Here is an 18,676-nt window from a genome sequence, read left to right on the forward strand (position 1 = left end):
GGTCGCTCACTCCCCCCTCATTCAGAGGGGTGGGGAGGAGAATCAGAAAGGAATATAAAACTCCAGGGTAGAAATGAGAACAGTTTAATAATTGAGATAAAAGAAAAGAAAAAGAACAAGAATAACAACAGTTATAATGAAAAGGAGGTAGAAGGGGAAAGCAATGAAATCCAAAGGGAAGGAAGAAAAGAAAACTAGTGATGCACAATACAGCTGTTCACCACCCACTGACCAATGTCCAGCCAGCCCCACAGCAATGATCTTCAGGCCCTGGCCATCGCCCTCAGTTTATATACTGAGCATGACGTCCCATGGCATGGAATACCTTTTTGGCTAGTTCAGGTCAGCTGTCCTGGCTGTGTCCCCTCTTATTTATCTGTGCCTTTTTAGCTCTGCTGCCGGCAAGGCCTGAGAAACTAAAAAGTCCCCAACCCCGTACAAACACTATCCAGCAATAACCAAAACCATCAGTGTGCTATCAACACTGTTCTCACACCAAATCCAAAACACAGCACTGCACTAGCCACCAAGAAGAAAATTAACTCTATCCCAGCCAAAACCAGGACATTCGTCTGACACCTCAATGTCCTGCTGTATTCTGTAGTGAGAGGTTCTTTACTGTTCTGTTTTAGTTGTTGCTGTGACTCAAGTTGATAGGTGCCTGTCCTTAAGAAAAGAGAATAGTGCATTTGATAAACTGCGTGCAACCATGTTGTTTGATCAGTTGTCACTTCCACAAGTTCTACAATGTTATTTCTGACTGTAAGAAATCAGTGACTTGAACAGACGAAATACTGGTTTAATTGAGAAACAGCATAATAAAGTCAAACCTACAAGAAAACGAGAACAATATGTGATTTTCTTTTTTTCTCATTCCCTATAGACTTCATCTCAGTTATTTGCACACACCCTTATTCTTCCCATTGGCATGACTGGACCTCCTTAACCTCCCTGTTATCCATGCAACTGTGCTTACACCTAAAATACCTCATTACTGTGCTTTACCCTATTAGCTTTGCACTGTTTCATCTTGACAATAGGCTGCAAGCATTTATCCTGAAACTTGTTCTTTTCAGCTGTGGCTAAATGTAGACTTTGGGTTCATTACTCACTGGAAGTTGACAGTGCTGCTCTTCATTTAGTTCAAGGCAAACAATTCTTTTCTTCAGCAAATGCTAATAGACTTTTTTGGTCAGTGTTGCATCCAGTGTGCTCTTATATGCATATATTATAAAGTGTTATGTTGTGTTCTCTGCATTGTTTTATGTTCCCCAATATGCTAATGGTGCAGCAGACTGTAAGAGTTCTTTCAAGGGGTCTGTAGAAGTTTCCATTTCAATTTGCTCTTCAATTCTGCATTTACTGCTGGGTTGCAGGCTGCAGTTAAATGGTTGTATCATATTAGAAGTCTCTAATTTAGAAAAAATAATCTCATTTTCTTACCCATAGGTATTGGGGGCATTGCCAGCATGCCATCTCTTACAACTGTTGCCCCAGTGCCAATGGCATCTATTCCAGTAGTAGGAATGTCTCCACCATTAGTATCTTCTGTTCCTGCAGCAGCAGTACCTCCCCTGGCTAATGGAGCTCCTGCTGTTATACAGCCTCTGCCTGCTTTTGCTCATCCTGGTATGCTACATACTGAGACTGTTTACTCTTTTGCTATTAACAAATTATTTTGCCACTTTTTTTGGATCTACAGAATAGTAGACAGGAAATCAGCCATTCTAACTTGCTTTAAAGAATGACTTTGGACAAGGACTGTACTTCAGTTTAGCCCAATGCAATTGGTTAGCAAACTTTTATAAAAGTTAAAAGAGGAAACATGGATATACTGTATTGTAACAGTCAGTCATGTTGAGCAAAGTATTAACCCTGTTATACAGCAGCGTGATAAATCCAGCTTGCCAGTAAACTGTTGCCTAGAAATTGGTCCTCTCCTATTTATAACCATTGAAGTACTGCTGTTTGTTTGGGATTACTTTAAAATACTGGACTACATATGATTTCTAACATTAATCACAATATAATTTGGTATAATCAGGGTTTCCATAAAACTGCAAAAGTAAAAAAAGGCATGAGAGAGGTGCCTGTGTGTTTTCACCTATTTTGTTAGACGCTGTTACCTTACCTTAATATTTTTAAAAGGGATACCATCAGAAGAACCATACTACTTCTGTTTGATGTTAGGAACTAAATGAATGTAATGAAATTCTGTGGTTTAAAATGCTGATACTAGTAAACACGTGTATTCTTTTATTTACAGCCACATTGCCAAAGAGTTCTTCCTTTAGTAGATCTGGTCCAGGATCACAGCTAAACACAAAACTGCAAAAGGCACAATCATTTGATGTGGCTAGGTAAGTTGGTGTGGAATTGGTGTGGAATTAGTGTATCTGTGTATCTGGTTCCCCTGAGTTAGAAAAACTACTTCTCTTTTTCAAAGTTGTTTTCTGAAATAATATTTACTTGCAGAAATTAGTTCCTGCTGAGATATTACTTCAGGATTTCATAGGATGCTGTGGTTTTACAAGGAGTGGTCCATGAGTAGTGTATCATTGAGATATCTTGATTTTCAGAAAAGCATTTTCTTCTGTAAATACAATCTGCATTGTGTAAGAACTGCACAGGCACTTTTAGTGTGAAAACTTAAAAAGCGATGTTCTTTAAAATTAGCAACTCCAGGATTATTTTGAAAAGTGAAATATTTAATAGTTCTTTTATTTTAAATGCACTTCACAGAATTGTTTCTTACAATTTCTTACATATTCTTCAAGCCCTGCATGAAAAATCAACTAAAATTATTTCAAGGCCTAGAAAAACATATGGTTAGGCAAAATGTATTTTACTATGGTCTTAAGTAATGTATCTAACAAAATAAAACTTTGAGGAGGTAAGATAGTAATTTCCCAAAGTCTTTGTAAATCAAACTTTTTCACAGGTCTACACTGCAGCTTTTTTTGCAAAAAGAAAATGGTTTGGGACATTATTTAATTATCTATTTTAAATTTTCTTCTGCAGGTTTTTCTTGTGCCCTGTTATTAGATAAGCAACACTACTGATTCTTGACAAATAGGATTAAAAATCTTTCAAAACAAATCTTTTTCTCTTTGAAATCTAATACTGTCAGGAACATAGTGATGCTCTGATACAAATTCCAGAGGTACAAGACATTATCTGCTTTGTCTGTAACAATACTTTGTATTAATAATTAATGAAGTTCAAGAAACTTAGCTGAAATGGCTTCTAGATATTCCATGAGAGGGCTGTCATAGCTTTGGGGTTAATGATATCTCAGTCTTGCTGGTCACTTTTATTGCCAACAGATGCCTGAACCTCAGGTGAAATGACGACTTTTCTAAGGTGAAAATGCATGGTTCTCTAAATCTGTTTGGGCCAGGGTTGGAGCTTCCTTAGCTCAATTGATGTTACTTCAGTAACTCTGAAATGTCTGCCACCAGTGAAGGGGGTATTCCTTCTACAGACTGCTGCTAATGCTGAGTGATGAACTAGCGTGTGTCTTCAGGTTTTACTTTGGAGAAAATAGATAGCAAAGTAATTGATTTGCAGAGTTTATGGAAAGGAAGCAACAAGAGCTAAGTCCATTAAACCAAAATATGAAGTTGAAGTTGTTTTTTGGTTTTGGGTTCTTTTTTATAGCTTAGAATTATTTTAAATTTTGAGAAGGGTGAAAATCAGTATGCCATTTGGAGTGCTTTTATCACTCTGCTGAGCCATGAGTAGTGAACTTTGGGCAGTCGTGGTGTTTGGCATACAAGTCAACTGTTTTGTCCTCCAGCATTTTTTCTTCCAAAACTACCATTTGAGTATCAGTGATGGAGAATTTCGTTACTTAATGTACCTTACTTCACATATCAAGTTACATATGTATGTAAGACAAAGGTAGACCTAATTTGTGGAAGCTCCAAATCTAGCAAAACTGATGAGGAAGGAATTCACATCTTTTTTGCAAAAAGAAAATGGTTTGGGACATTATTTAATTATCTATTTTAAATTTTCTTCTGCAGGTTTTTCTTGTGCCCTGTTATTTAGATAAGCAACAGATAAAACTTAAATAGTCAGCTTTTTCCTTTCTTCTTCTTCTTTTTTTTTTTCTTTTAGTTTCAATTCTCTTTTCCTTATGTAAGATACATCTTGTTTTTAGCTTTGCTCCTGTAAAAGAGTATTATTAAAGCACAGTGTTTTGGTAATAGAAATAGAGGTATTTGCTGTTTTGGGTCTTGTCATGTGAGAATAGGGTATGAGGTCAAATAGCAGAGTATTTCTTTGCAGTTCAACTTTGAAAGATCTTACTCTGCTCAGTGGACCCAGGAAAAGGGATTTGGTAGTTTTGGTTCATTTTTTTAACTCTAGTTTGGTATGCTGTTACAAATACTTATTTAATCTGGCTGCTTTTTTTTTTCCCCTCATCTTTTTTGAACCGTAACAAAAAAGACAAAGTTTGAATGTGCCTAAAGACTGAGAAACTGCTCATTTTCAGCATGAAGGCTTGTCAGCCTTCAAGCATGGGAAATTATAGGTACAAGTAACAGCACACACTTAGTATGTTAATGTATTAGAACTGGGAATATTACATTTGTCAGTTGAGTTCCATTATGAGAAACTGATTGCTTTCACGTGTAGCTCTTTCACACTTTTTCTGTGTTTTCATTGTATTTTACATTTGTTTTCCTGAATCAGCTTATGAATTGTTTGGTTAAGACAAAAAGTTAAAGACAGGGTAAAATGAGACATTACTTCTGCTGACTGTGGTAAGGCATTTCCTATTATATGTTTAGGTAAAAGCTTTCAGCTCCTTTACACTGTTCAGGTAACTTAATTCTCTGTTAGTAAAGAAAAAAGCAAAACTCTTAGACCTATCACATTAAACTTTACCAAAAAACCATCTTCTAAGACACTGCATTATGGTGAATGTTTTCAAACAGGAAGTCAAAGCTGTTGTGGTTTCAGGGATAGAAGGAAATATTTGTGAAAAGTACCATTTCAGTCATAAAATTTGATCTCTGTGCAGCACCTCACACTGTTGTACCTGTTAGCTTCATGTGATTAAATTTAATATTATATTTCCCTTTCCCCTTACCCTCTTTCTAATTCTAGTGTTCCTCCTGTGGCAGAATGGGCTGTACCTCAGTCATCAAGACTGAAGTACAGGCAGCTGTTCAATAGTCATGATAAAACAATGAGTGGACACTTAACAGGTACTGAAGCAGTTTTTGTTGTCTCCTTTTTTTGAACCATAAAAGGCCAATTAGAATAGCATTTAGAATGCTGTTCAGATAGTAAGAGACTCATCTCTCTCCTCAATGTGTTTTTGTTTGAATCTTCCAACTGCTTTATGATCTTGTTTTGAAGCAAGTATTCATCATAGCTTGGATCATTTTATCACCTTTATTCCTTTATTTTCTGTGAAATAAGTTGGCGCTGGGGAAGGGTACAGTGGGTTATGTAAAAACTTGTGCAGACATTTACTCACTGTTCATTGCTTACGTTTGATTTTTACAGTTCACTCACTGATGAGGGTGCCTACCCAGTTTCAAAAAGAAACTAGAAGAGTACACTGGCTTGGTTTTACTAGTTCTGGGAGGATCTCTTTGCTTTTCATAGCTTTTTTTTTTTTTTTAAATTAATATTGCTGTAGAGAAGGGAAGGGTTATGTATTTTTTTAGCTTTTTCTTTTGGGGAGGGAGCCTAGGTTCATGCTGGTAACATCTCTTCAGTGTTACCTATTCAGAACTAAGCTTGGCTTGTGTATTAGCTACTTGGTAATGCAAGAAAAGGAGAAAGTTGCTTATTTGTTTGTTAATTCTTATTTCACTTTGTTAGGTCCGCAAGCAAGAACTATTCTTATGCAGTCAAGTTTACCCCAGGCTCAGCTGGCTACAATATGGTAAAAATAAATCTATGAATTTCCATCAAACTGGAAAATGTACTTAAACCTCTATACTTTATACTGGGCTTTTACTTCCTTTTCAGTCCCCCTCCACTGATAAATTATTATACGTTGCTTTTTTTAATGTATAACTTTATAAAAAAAAAAACCCTGCACTGCTACAGTTATATTAATATTACTTCATAAAAGTAAAAAAAAAAAGCATCTTTTATGCTAAGCATATAGATGTTTTGTAAGCTGGGTTTCAATTATAGGATTTTTAGGCAGACCAGCTGTTCAGTCTTCTACATCCCTAGCCATATGTGATATCAGCACCAGTGAAACTTACACATTTGCACAGGTAGTACAAAAGGAAGCTTGATTCAGAACCATACTTTCTTCGGGACTTGTCTGCCTTCTATGTGAGTTTCCAAGGGCTTATTTCCAAGAGGCTGGAGTTACATATGTTTAAAATAATGGATTTTAAAAGGATTTGTCTCAGCTTCTCTTTTTCCTTTCAACTTCTGTTTGATTAAGTTTATTATGTTCTTATTGTCACATGGAAAGTTACTTCTAATTAACTTCTATACTTTATAAGTCTTTACTTGAAAACCATTTTCAACTCACTAACCTGTCTGACTTCTGTGTGGGGATGTCTGTTGTGTTGTTGCTTTAATAGCACTCTCTCCTCTGTTTCCTAACAAAGCTACTGTAAGGAAAAAAAAAATCAACCCAATCAGCTAGCAAATGACTAAACAAAATACACTCTGCCTGTTGCCAGTGTTGAGTGGGCATGGAAGTGTTGTCAGCGTACACTAGGAGTTCTAAACATAACTTTTAATTTTTGACATTAAAAACTGCCAAGTCTAATGAGATAAGGAATCGATTTTACATCTTTTATTGTCCTAAGTATTGCTCCCTTTCCTGATACTTACTGTCTGGCAGTGGAACTGCTGTTGCTGTTCTCTGGGGCAAGATTTGTCAGTCTGTATTGGGACTGGATTCACTGATTTATAGGCATACGAAGTGAAGTACTGATATGCAGCCTATCGGCTATTCTGTAGCAGCTGTTTCGATATTTCTGTAACAAAGATGTGGATCCAGAGTATTAGGTTAGCTGATCAATTATATCCTTGCATGCTAGATTTTTATTTTAGGGCTTGTTCTTGTGCCCCAGCCTGAGTAGTTCAATAACATAAGCATGGATCAAATGAAATTAATATTTTTCCTCCAAATTTAAATCGCATAAACAAAGTCCTGTACCTTGTTTCAGTTGCTTACCTTTGATTTTCACAGTATCATGGGAGATTTTTCTGCGTGATTGGAGTGCAGCACACTAGAGAAACAAAGCTGATGTTCAGGCTGTTAAATTTTGTCCAATACCACCTTAACATGAGTAAAAGCATTTTTTGCATCTGTTGGAATACTGATTTTAGGACATCCAGGGATGTTACTCCATAATTTTCAGTATGTGCATAATGCTAAAATGTTTTTGTGCTTATCAGGACTAGAATGGCTTTGATTTTTAATGCAAATATGTGCTCTGGAATGTGAGATAGGAGCCTTCATGGAAGAAGGAGACCAAACCATAAAGTTCTACCAAGCATCTTAAGCTGATTTTTTTCTAAATAATACTGTGAAGTGGATGTTCACAAGGTGTTCAAGAAAACTGCATTGGTTAATATTACTACTATCGCATATGGTACAGGCAGCACTCAAAAAGCAAGTGAAGTAGAAGCCATGGCTATAAGGATAGTTCCAAGGCAGATATGCATCAGAAATGTGGGAAATAGTGAAGCATTTGATTTTTGGTTTTTGCTTTCTGTTTCAAAGAAGTAAAGTAGTGTGAAAAAATAGTGAAAAGTTGAATTAATTTGGAACTGAATACATTAAAACTATGCTTTTTAACAGTGACTTTTAATATTTAAGGATTTACTTACTTTGTACCTTCCCTTTAAAAAGGAATCTTTCCGATATTGATCAAGATGGAAAGCTTACAGCTGAAGAGTTTATTCTGGCTATGCACTTAATTGATGTAGCTATGTCTGGTCAGCCGCTGCCACCTGTACTGCCTCCAGAGTATATTCCACCTTCATTTAGGTAACTGGTTATAGTTCTGGAATCTTGCTCCTAAATTTTTATTTCATTTGGGAAAGCTGTCCTGTGAGCGTAAAGTACAAGAAATTGAAAAGTAACTGCTCTCTTTTTTTGTACTGCATCTATGGCACAGAGTGCTTTCTCATTGGGAAATGCTTGACTATCTTTTTGGTTTTATTACAAATACTGGATGCTGGAAGTAGCAAGAATTCCTTGTAAGAATATAGTTTTGTTCAATGTTTTATGCCAACATACTTTCCAAAAACCTTAATCTGGCCATAGAAGTATGAAGTGTTACAGTTCAAGTTTATACTTTTGTAGAGCAAATTGGATGTATTGAAACTCAAAACATGCTGTGAATTTGCACTCTACCGAATTAGGATGTCTTTTGATACATTTTTATCTGTGAATAGTAGTGGTGAGTCATTACTTCTGTTTCTCTGTTTTATTTTTTTGTGGAGAAATGGGTGGGAAGACTGTAACAGCAATGGAAAGAAATGTTTGCATACAATCATAGCTTCATGTTCTTTAAGTATCGTCCTGAAGATTACATGGTTTTTTTTTGTTTTCTGTGAGGTCCTGCTTTTAGCTTGACTGTGAGCTCTTCCTTTGTCTTTGCAACTTTTGCTATAGTTTAAGTTGGCATTTCCCCAACTTCAGAGTGGTCACAAGTGAAAGACCCTGGAAACAGGGTTGAACACATTGGTAAATTGCATGGGACTGTGAACTTAGAATTAGATTTCTCAGGTCACCAGTGTGTGCTGTTGGGACTCTGGAGGATACTGTTGTCTTAATGACAATGGCTGAGTAAAATCCTCTGGGCATCACTGAGGGAACATTAAATATCATTAAACATTAAACTGTTGCATTTAATTCATGATTTCATTGTTAAATCATAAACAAATTTGGCAGGCATAGGCTTTTTAAAGCAACTTAGAATTGTCATTTTATTGACAGAAGAGTGCGCTCTGGTAGTGGCATATCTGCTCTAAGTTCAGTGTCTGTAGACCAAAGGTTACCAGAAGAACCAGCATTAGAAGAGGAACAGCAGCAACTGGAAAAGAAATTACCAGGTGAGCAAGCAAAAATAGATTTGTATTGTGTGCTGTTACCAGATGTTATAATCAGGTCATATGCTGTGGAGTTATAAGGGCTTACTAAGAAATGTTTTGTTTCCAGATCAGTTTGTGACATGTCAGAGACATAACCAAGACATTGCTTGGTCCAGCTAATTGCTGACTGTTGTGTGATCCTTTGTGTTAGTGATAACAGAGGTATGAACAACATTCAGGCTGCCTATCTTAAGCACTCTCAACAGAGGCAGCATTTTGCAGTCCTATAATGGGGCTGCAGTGAACCTTTTTACTACTTCCATCTTTTGACTTGGATGGAGTGTAGTTTGGCGTATGTACTCTATAAAAGATCACAGTATACATACAGAGACCTTTCATTGCAGTCTGTATAACAATGTTTCTTTTATACAAGCTTTAGAAGCCCTGCTTTTGGGAAAAGGAAAAAAGGGGAGGAGTGGGAGGGGGGAGAGTAGAAAGCCTCCTAGATGCTAAATGTTAGGAAACATCTTAACACATCTGATCATCCCCTTGTTCTTTCTACTTTCTTTATTTTGCTCTGTTTTATTCTAAGATGACCAGAATGTCACACAGTTGAAGATGTAGCAATATGACAGATTTATACAGTGCCATAATAATGCTTTTCTGTTTTATTCTAAATTATTTTTCAATTTTTAAAATTGATTCCTAACACTGTGTGGCCTCTTCGATCACAGCTTAGATCTGAGTTGATATTTTAGAAGTCTTTCTGCAGTAATGCCAGCATCCTTCCCCAAATCTATTAACCATTTCAGAGCTCATGACTCTGTGTGTTTAGTTAGGATTATTTTTATTCCCCATGTCACTGCTCCGTATTAGTCAATATTTGAATTTTCTGTGCTTCTTCATTGCCAGATCACTCAGTTTTGTGAAACTCAGTTTCTAAAGCTTTTCACAGTCAGGTTTTTATTTTAATATTGTGACTACCTGGCATAATCTCCAGAAGCTGTCTTGTTACTTTGTAGTCTCTTCCAGATCATTGTTGCACACTGAGTAGCACAATTGCTAGTAGAGATCTTTGAAGGAGGCTACTGAGAATGTTTCTGTCATTGTGAAAGTTGGTAATTTATTTCACCCTTCAGTTCTAATCTGTTAACTGTTAGTTCCCAAGGAGCTTCTGTCTCTTTCTATAACAGGTTAGTTCCAGGGATCTGCATGTGAGCTATTCAGATACAACTCTTGTCTTTGGTTTTTATTTTATAACTAACTGCTGCTGACAGTCTGCTGGGTAATAATGATAGGTTGAAGGGAGATAGCAGGGTCTGCTGAAGGGTCACAATTGAACATTTGGCCACAGGTGAGATATGACTCTCCTGCACTGGCTGTTTTGAGGCCCGAGTCTTGTGTCTCTGCAATCAGAGGATTTTGGTATGCAGTTTGTAGTGTCAGGAAGGTCAACCACTGCATTGGCTTAGTTTCTTTATTGGATTTTGACTGATCTTCTTTTTTGCTTTTTCATTGATACAGTTGGGTCTATTAGACTTGAGAGGTAGCTCTCCTGCACCGATTCTTCCATGGTATCATGTTTAGTCACGTCTACTAACTAACTCTGTCTGGCACAGCCTCTGCTACTTTGCCCAGTGTGAGAGTAGACTGACTTTGTAGCTTTTAAGATCATTGTGTCATCTTTTCTTAAAGACTGGTGCTGCACTTGTCATCTTGTAGTCTTACAGCACTACGTTGATTAAAGGATAGATTGTACAGCACAGCTCGTAATTGATTAATGTTGTATTAGAACCATGGATTAGCATTGTCTGGGTTTGGCAAACTGTTAATCTTAATTTTTTGGTTTTATTTTTGTTTTAAAGCCATTTCTGCTTTCAGTTAAAGAGGAACTAGAGTGTATAAGACTTTTACTGTATTTGGTGTATAAATTTTCCATTATAAAGATCACTTATAGTGAATGTCATCTTGATTCTTCATTGGCTTTGCTAATCTGGCTCGGTATGGTTTTTTTCCTTTTGAGACATTTGAAAGAGTTTTTATTGTTGGCTTTTATAAGCTTTTAGAAGCTTTCCCTTAATCGTAGTAACACAAGCCAATAGCTAGTTATTTAATTTGCTAGAAGTCATTCTCTTCTATTTTTGTACTTTGGATATGCTTTGTTTTGTTATCTCTGGTAGCTACCATGATTTTGCTCAGTGACCATACTAGCTTGTTGGGCAGCCATCTAAGAACCTGTTTTTTCTTCTTAGTGGTACATGTTTTCTGAGCCTTAAATGTGTTATCTTAATGTCCATACTACTTGCGACTGTTTTGTCTTTCTACCTATTCCTTGTTATTGACTTTCTTGACAAATATTTTTTTCTTTTTTTTTTTTTTTCCTCTTTTTGCTTGGTTTTCTAAGTCAGTAGGGATTTTAGTCACATTGTCCATCAGTGTCTCTGATACAGATCAGCTCTGGATCTTAATATTCTTTGAACCCAGTGGCTAATTTTAAACAAACTTGACAGACAACAGAGTGGTTACATTTTTTCAAGTTTTATTTTTATGAAAATTGGTGATAGGCAATAGGAAAGGGTGGGGCAGACTTAGAAAAAGACAAGAATTCGATTGGTTCAGCAGACATCAAGCCAACGTGTTAAACAGTGTCTGCACACTTTGAAGTAAATATGCGCTATCTCTTAACTTGACTTGCATGCCAAAAATGTACATGTTGGACATGCAGGGAGAGCAATATCGAATGTGGGATATGGCAATGGGACATACAGGGTATGAAAAGAATTACAAGGTGAAATGGAAAAAATAATTTTGAGATCTGTGAGAGAGGGCCCTAGGAATGTGAAGCAAGGGAAGGACAGTCTCTGATATTGTAGAAGGATGTCAGGGAACCTGTGCTGGAACTGAGGTCAATTTTTTAGGACAGTAAGTGATAAGGATGCAAATCTGCAGAAATCTAGTCTTCCTACTGCTCAGTTCAGCTGCTCAAGAACTTAAACAAGCCATTTCTTTTCCTGACAGTAACTGAGTAATTTTCGTCATTTGCATAATGGCTTTTTAATAATATAATCAGCTGAATTTGTTGCCTTATAGTAATTGAAGTGTTGGTTCTTTTACTGCTACTACTGTCAAATGTATAGAGGAACTGCAGATCCTGTGTCCTCACAGAGGATTAGCTGGCAAGTGGTTTGTCGAAGTTATACCCACCTGTTGGGCTTTGTGGAGAAACCTAAAAGCCTGAGGAATAGGAACTGAAATTCACACCTTGGTTTCCTAAGGATGTGGGTTTAAGGGGATCTACAATATGATCATGATAAAACCTAGAATTACCTGTAGAGCTATATGATCAGTAGTTGAGACCTACATCTACTATTGTTGAAAGGTTGTTTCACTTAGATTCAGCATATATGGATTTTAAGGGTTTTTTTTAAGTCAGTAGCAAAGTTTAATTCTCCTTTGCTCCATGTTATCACACATTAAAGTTACGTTTGAAGATAAAAAACGGGAGAACTTTGAACGTGGCAACCTAGAACTTGAAAAACGGAGGCAGGCTCTCCTGGAGCAGCAACGCAAAGAACAAGAGCGTCTAGCACAGCTGGAACGGGCAGAGCAAGAAAGGAAAGAACGTGAGCGGCAGGAGCAAGAACGTAAAAGACAACTGGAGCTAGAGAAACAGCTGGAAAAACAACGGGAATTGGAACGGCAGAGGGAAGAGGAAAGGAGGAAAGAAATAGAAAGGAGAGAGGTAACCAACTGGATAAAAGGAAGGTGGTTATGTCACTGGCAGCTGTGTTTGATTAGAACAAAATGTAATGTGTACACTAAATATTTTGTTGTCATTTTTTAGTAAGTAAACATTTAAAGAAGGAACTTAAATTTTTGGGTTCTTGAAAGTAAGGAAAGGGTCGGCTATCTCTTTATTTTTCATGTGAAATGGATGGATGAGACATTTAGATCTAGGACAGCGTGCTCCTAACCACTGACTTGTTTAAAAATAATAATTATTTTTTTCTTTGATACAAAGATATACTTGAATGAATGATGATAAACTCATGGGTATTGCTGACATTCATGTCCTGTGATAACTTAACCAGCACGCGTTTTCTTTAACAAATTAACAGCTTTTTTAAATAATTGCTTTTTATTTTCTCACATTGCCAAATAATGATGCATTCAGTGCAGTAGCATTTGACTATTCTTTGCAAAGCTGCAGAATGTCTAATATTGAAGGTTTGAAAGATTTTTGATGCCATCTTGGTGAGTTCTTGAAGTCTTAACATGGAACAACTTGTTAAATCAGAAAACTGGATCTTGGGAAACTGGTTAAAATGGAGTGATAAACTGTTTAGTCACCTAAAGCGTTGGAACAGGCTGCCCAGGGAAGTGGTTGAGTCGCCATCCCTGGAGGTATGTAAAAAAAGAAGTGTAAATGTGGCACTTAGGGACTTGGTTTAATGATGGACTTGGGCAGTCGTGGGTTAATTGTTGGAGTCAATGGTCTTAAAGGTCTTTCTCAACCTAAATGATTCTGTGATTCTGTCTGCTGTATGGTGAAGCCCCGTTTCACCAGTGTTCTCATGTGAGGGTTTCAATTGAGCAATTTCTATGCTTAGAGGCACATACTTAGTCCACAGTTTAGTGAAGTTTTTATATTGTTTTAATTGCACATTAGAATGACTATTAGCAATTAGAATAGTTTCTCAAAATAGATCTTTCATATTTTTTAAAATAAAAAAATTAAATAAAAATATTTATTTCATATGCTGCAGGCTGCAAAACGGGAACTTGAGAGGCAACGGCAACTCGAGTGGGAGCGTAATCGTCGGCAAGAACTGCTAAATCAAAGAAACAAAGAACAAGAGGACATAGTTGTTCTGAAGGCAAAGAAGAAGACCTTAGAATTTGAGCTGGAAGCTCTAGTAAGTGATCGTGTTGCAGATAAAATACACAAGCACAGTAGTGACTGTTATATGGCCATGTTTATTTTCTATAATTTCAATTTTTAAATATGGAATATAAGTGCTTTTTAGATCCTTACTTGCATGACAAACCATTCTGCTAAAAAAAGAGAGATATTTTTCTTTTTTTCTGAAGAATGATAAAAAAAATCAATTGGAGGGAAAGCTTCAGGATATCAGATGTCGGCTGTCTACCCAAAGACAAGAAATTGAAAGTACAAATAAATCTAGAGAACTGAGAATTGCTGAAATCACCCATTTGCAACAGCAGCTACAGGTGAGAAAATGTTCTTAGCCTTACATTTTGACTTTCTCAGCTGGATCAATATCCTAAGCAAACTTGCTACAATATATGATGTGTTGTTCCTTGTACATAAGGAATTGTTGTAGATAATTTGTCATTCTTTTAAATGAATCTTCTTCAGACGTGTCTAGGAATTGCTTCCTACACTTGCAGGTGTGTCTGTGATTATCACTTCATCTTCATGAAATCCTGTTGTGGGGAGCAGTAAGTAAATTGTTTGGCTGAAGATGTTAAAGGGTTTGGGGGGGATGAGGGGGAAGAAATTTTATGGCATTTATTTTTGTTGGCAGTGATTGCTGTTTGTGTGCTGAAAGAAAGAATTGACTTCAATGAAGTAGCTTGTTGATGATGCGTATTTTTTTTTTTTTTTTAATTTATGAAATAATGAACTCTCAAAATTGAAGTTACCAGTTAAACCAGTTAGTTCTTAGTCTGACTCTGGCATTAGTCTTTCCTACTTCTCTAAAATTCTCTGTCAAATTAAAGATGGAATTGAGTAGATGTCTGCTTTTAGTGAAAGAATGTTCTTCGCAATTAGTAAAAGTTTCTAGATGAGTATTTGATTTAGGGATTTTTTTTCTTTATTAAATATTTTATATTGCTTGAAATTAATCCTTGGTCAGTAGTGGGGCTCTCAGTGCTTTTCTACCACTTACATTATGAGGGCTTAGGTGTAAAACCTTTCTTAGAACCTAATCCTACTGTTCCATTTCAACTTTCTAGGCATATAGTACATTCATTTGAACAAAACCAGAACTTGAAAGTTCAGATTTTTTTTGTTTTACGTATGAGGGTTTTTGACTGTTTTTTTCTTATTTCTTAAAACATCTTACATTTCTATTGAAGTTTTGTATAACAGCATTACACAGTTTACAAGACTTCTTTCTTTTGGCAGCAGCTTATTATAAAAGGTATAATTTAGGGGTCATATTCTTGCACAGTGTTTCTGTCCACTTGATGCATACAATAGCAAACAAGAAATGCTACTAGGCAACACTTGTGACATAAACAACTGCCATAGCTAGGCTTGAAACCACTCTTCTCTCTTTCATGAAATGCTTCTGTATTGACAACTGAATATGAAGTCAAACAGAGTTGAATCAAGTGTAGGAAATTAAGTTACACATAGCAGTACTGGCTCAAAGAGACAAAAAACTGACTGCTTGATAAAATGCATGAAACCCCCCCCATTTACCTGAGTAAGTTAAAGACTGCTGATCTTGTGTGCACAGCTGATCTCCATGTAAAAGCAACGACTACCTCAATTTCTCTGTAACCCTTCTATTCCAAAAGCTTTTCATTGAAATGGTCTAAGGTACTGTAACTCACTTCAGAAGAAGATAAGCAGCTACATAGCATTGATAGATAAATGCTATTTCAACAAATTGAATGGAATTAATTTCCTACTTTCGTATGTAATTTCTGTTAACTTGGTAACTTTTTGTCAGTTAGCCTCTGTAGTCAGAAAAGATAAAGTATGTCTTTGCTTTTGTCATAATATAAAAAAATGAAGAAGGAAAAAATTATATGTTACAGTAAAAAGCTGTAAACCATTTATATTATAGTAAATACCAATGTGCTACTGTTGGGATAGAGTCCCTTATAACAGACATCCTAAAAAACCATGAGAAATTACTATGATCAAAAGCTTGAATTAGCTTCCACATCTGGTTAAGTAAATGGAAGGTGCAGAGGGAAGAAAAAAAAGTGAAACCAACACCAATGGGAAACAAGTAATGAGAAAGGTAATCCGTCTACAACTAGGTGTTAAGTAGCTTATTAGAAAGTGCTAAATAAACAAGGAGCAGTGTTCTCTGTAGCTGCATTAAACAATTTTTTGAATTTAGTCATGTCTTTGTAGATGTGCTTTTTCCCTACCTACAGCTTTTATGCATTGTGATTTATTTATTGCATGGTGATGCAACTACATCACCATGAAAGAGAAATTTCAAGGAGGGCAGGGGGATTCTTCACCTTCCTAACATTTGGTTTGTGCTACTTACTACCCAACCACAATGGTCAAAAAGCAGATGGTTTTTTAACACCACTCTCTGAAATTTAATTGAAACATCTGGCAAAGTACACAGATTTTGTAGTTATCTACATTTTACTCTTGTTTTGGAATCACCACTGTATTTGTAGTGATTTTTAACCATGTCTGGTCATTGTAATTGGTAGTAAGTGTTATGTGTCCAGCAGCTCCGTTAATGTCTGTGCACTTTCTAAATTGCTTTGTTCACAATAACTGTCAGAGCACTTCTGTAACGAAAACCATGCTTGTGTTTCTTCGTGGTTATTTTGTTGGATTTTTGGTTTTGAGGTGGTTTTTTACGTTGAAAGCATTGGCTGTGACTTTGTGGTATTATCTTCTCTCAGGTGGTTTTTAATCCCAACCACTAATATTTCAGTTAATGTCTCTTGAGGGTTTTATCACAATTGTGATCCTAAAAAGAAGTGTCGCTACTTAGTAGAAAAGGCCAAACATTATCTGGGAAGAACCTAAATGAGTGGATAGCTTTTTCCTGAAAAAAAGATGTTTCTCAAATATCCTGTAAATTTTACTGTCTAATTTGTAGAGGAAAGACTCAAGCAGTAAGTGACTTTTTAAAGGAAGATTTTGATCCTCTGAACTCTCCAGTAGATTAGAAAGTCAGTTGTGGTCTAATCCTGGCCAGCAACTGAGCACCACGCAGCTGCCCACTCACTCTCCCCCACTGTGGGATGGAGGAGAGGATCGGAAGAGTGAAAGTAAGAAAACTTATGGGTTGAGATAAAGACAGTTTAATAGGTGAAGCAAAAACTGCGCATGCAAGCAAAGCAAAATAAGGAATTCATTTACTATTTCCCAAGGGCAGGCAGGTGTTTGGCCATCCCCAGGAAAGCTGGGCTCCATGACGCATAACGGTTACTTGGGAAGACAAATGCCATAAGGCCAGATGTTCCCCCCTTCCTCCTTCTTCCCCCAGCTTATATACTCAGCATGATGTCATATGGAATATCCCTTTGGCTGGTTTGGGTCACCTGTCCTGTGTCCCCTCCCAGTTTCTTGTGCCCCTCCAGCCCTCTCGCTGGCAGGGCCTGAGAAATGAAAAGTCCTTGATTTAATATAGACATCACCCAGTAACAACCAAAAACATCCGTGTGCTATCAACATTGTTCTCACACCAAATCCCAAACACAGCACTGCACCAGCTACTGAGAAGAAAATCAACTCTGTCCCAGCTGAAACGAGGACATCAGTATTGTCCATTATCTTTGTAGGACGATATATCTTCACTTAGAAATATCTTACTTTAATACATCTGACACTTGCTATGAAAAGATGAGTTAATTCAAAGGAGTAATTATTCTTCAACTTGTTAATTGGTTTCAGGATGGAGTTTGATTAAAATTGTGGAAGAAATTTATATAACAATTAATCCTGAGTGAAGAAAATTTGTGCTAGCTATATGAATCCGTGATATCTAGTAGAGTGGTATTTCCAGGGATGTTTGGAAACATCCTGCCTTCCAAACACCTGAACTGTATTATAATGTCTACAGGGCTTCTGCTAGTTACCAGCACATTATTTGCCTCCTTGATGAACACTTTGGCTCCCTAGTAATTTGGCTTTCCTCTGAAGCACTGAAAGCAGGGTATGTGGCAGAGGCTTAAGACATATAGTGGTATCTCAGTTTCTCATATGCCCTCTTGCTCACAGCATAGGATCAGAAGATAACTTTCCCTTGTTAGATTGACAGGAACTGCTTTTTGATTGCTTTGTTTGCCTTCTACTGCTATATGGGACATTATTCAGTTCTTGGAAATTTCTTGTTGCATGCAGTGTTAGTGATGCCATTAATTTCTTCCATCTGTTTCTTCAGTACAACTAAAGGATGTGGAAAAGCATGTTGTGGATGCTCTGGAATAGATGCTTATTACTTGGCTGCCTGTGCTTTCAGGAAACAGAACTTGACCATCACGATCCCTTGTCATTCTCTGTCCTTAAATACTCTCCAAACTATTCTGTCTATTAAGATTGCGTTATCTGGAGCTTAGAAGTATTCTGACCTTCAAAAATAAACAACTAAGGTTAGGATTACATTCCATGCTGAAATGTCCTATGTTACACAATTTTGATATCCTTGTGTCTTGAAAGGTGATTTCCTTTCCTCTTTCTCTAGAAGTTTATCTATCAATACATTTAGTCTACTAGATGCCACCTTTCTTGGGTTGTACTACTTGAAAACTTTATTTCCACAATGCCCATGTGCTATACTAATTTAATAATACTGTTTATATTTTTCATCGCAAACTATGGCATGTGGGGCATGCAGGTATTTGGGTGGAAGCATGTGGTGGAAGCGAAAGTGTTTTGCACTTAGCTGAAGCACATGGT

At 36.7% G+C, this 18,676-nt stretch overlaps 1 protein-coding gene across 7 annotated transcripts in view; it reads left to right on the forward strand.

The window, feature by feature from the left end:
- The window catches only part of ITSN1 (intersectin 1), a 142,101-nt gene that overhangs the window by 46,821 nt on the left and 76,604 nt on the right, over positions 1 to 18,676 (forward strand). For 6 of the 7 annotated variants that reach the window (XM_037376400.1, XM_037376399.1, XM_037376398.1 and 3 more), the window contains exons 6-14: positions 1,450 to 1,629; positions 2,267 to 2,360; positions 5,119 to 5,219; positions 5,845 to 5,908; positions 7,853 to 7,990; positions 8,945 to 9,060; positions 12,519 to 12,781; positions 13,806 to 13,955; positions 14,131 to 14,271. In XM_037376400.1, the coding sequence (XP_037232297.1) occupies positions 1,450 to 1,629; positions 2,267 to 2,360; positions 5,119 to 5,219; positions 5,845 to 5,908; positions 7,853 to 7,990; positions 8,945 to 9,060; positions 12,519 to 12,781; positions 13,806 to 13,955; positions 14,131 to 14,271 (1,247 nt within the window). The remainder of the gene's footprint in view (positions 1 to 1,449; positions 1,630 to 2,266; positions 2,361 to 5,118; positions 5,220 to 5,844; positions 5,909 to 7,852; positions 7,991 to 8,944; positions 9,061 to 12,518; positions 12,782 to 13,805; positions 13,956 to 14,130; positions 14,272 to 18,676) is intronic. The other variant, XM_037376403.1, reaches the window with a different exon arrangement.

Source organism: Falco rusticolus, chromosome 2 (assembly GCF_015220075.1).
Source record: "Falco rusticolus isolate bFalRus1 chromosome 2, bFalRus1.pri, whole genome shotgun sequence".
Lineage (NCBI taxonomy): Eukaryota > Metazoa > Chordata > Aves > Falconiformes > Falconidae > Falco > Falco rusticolus.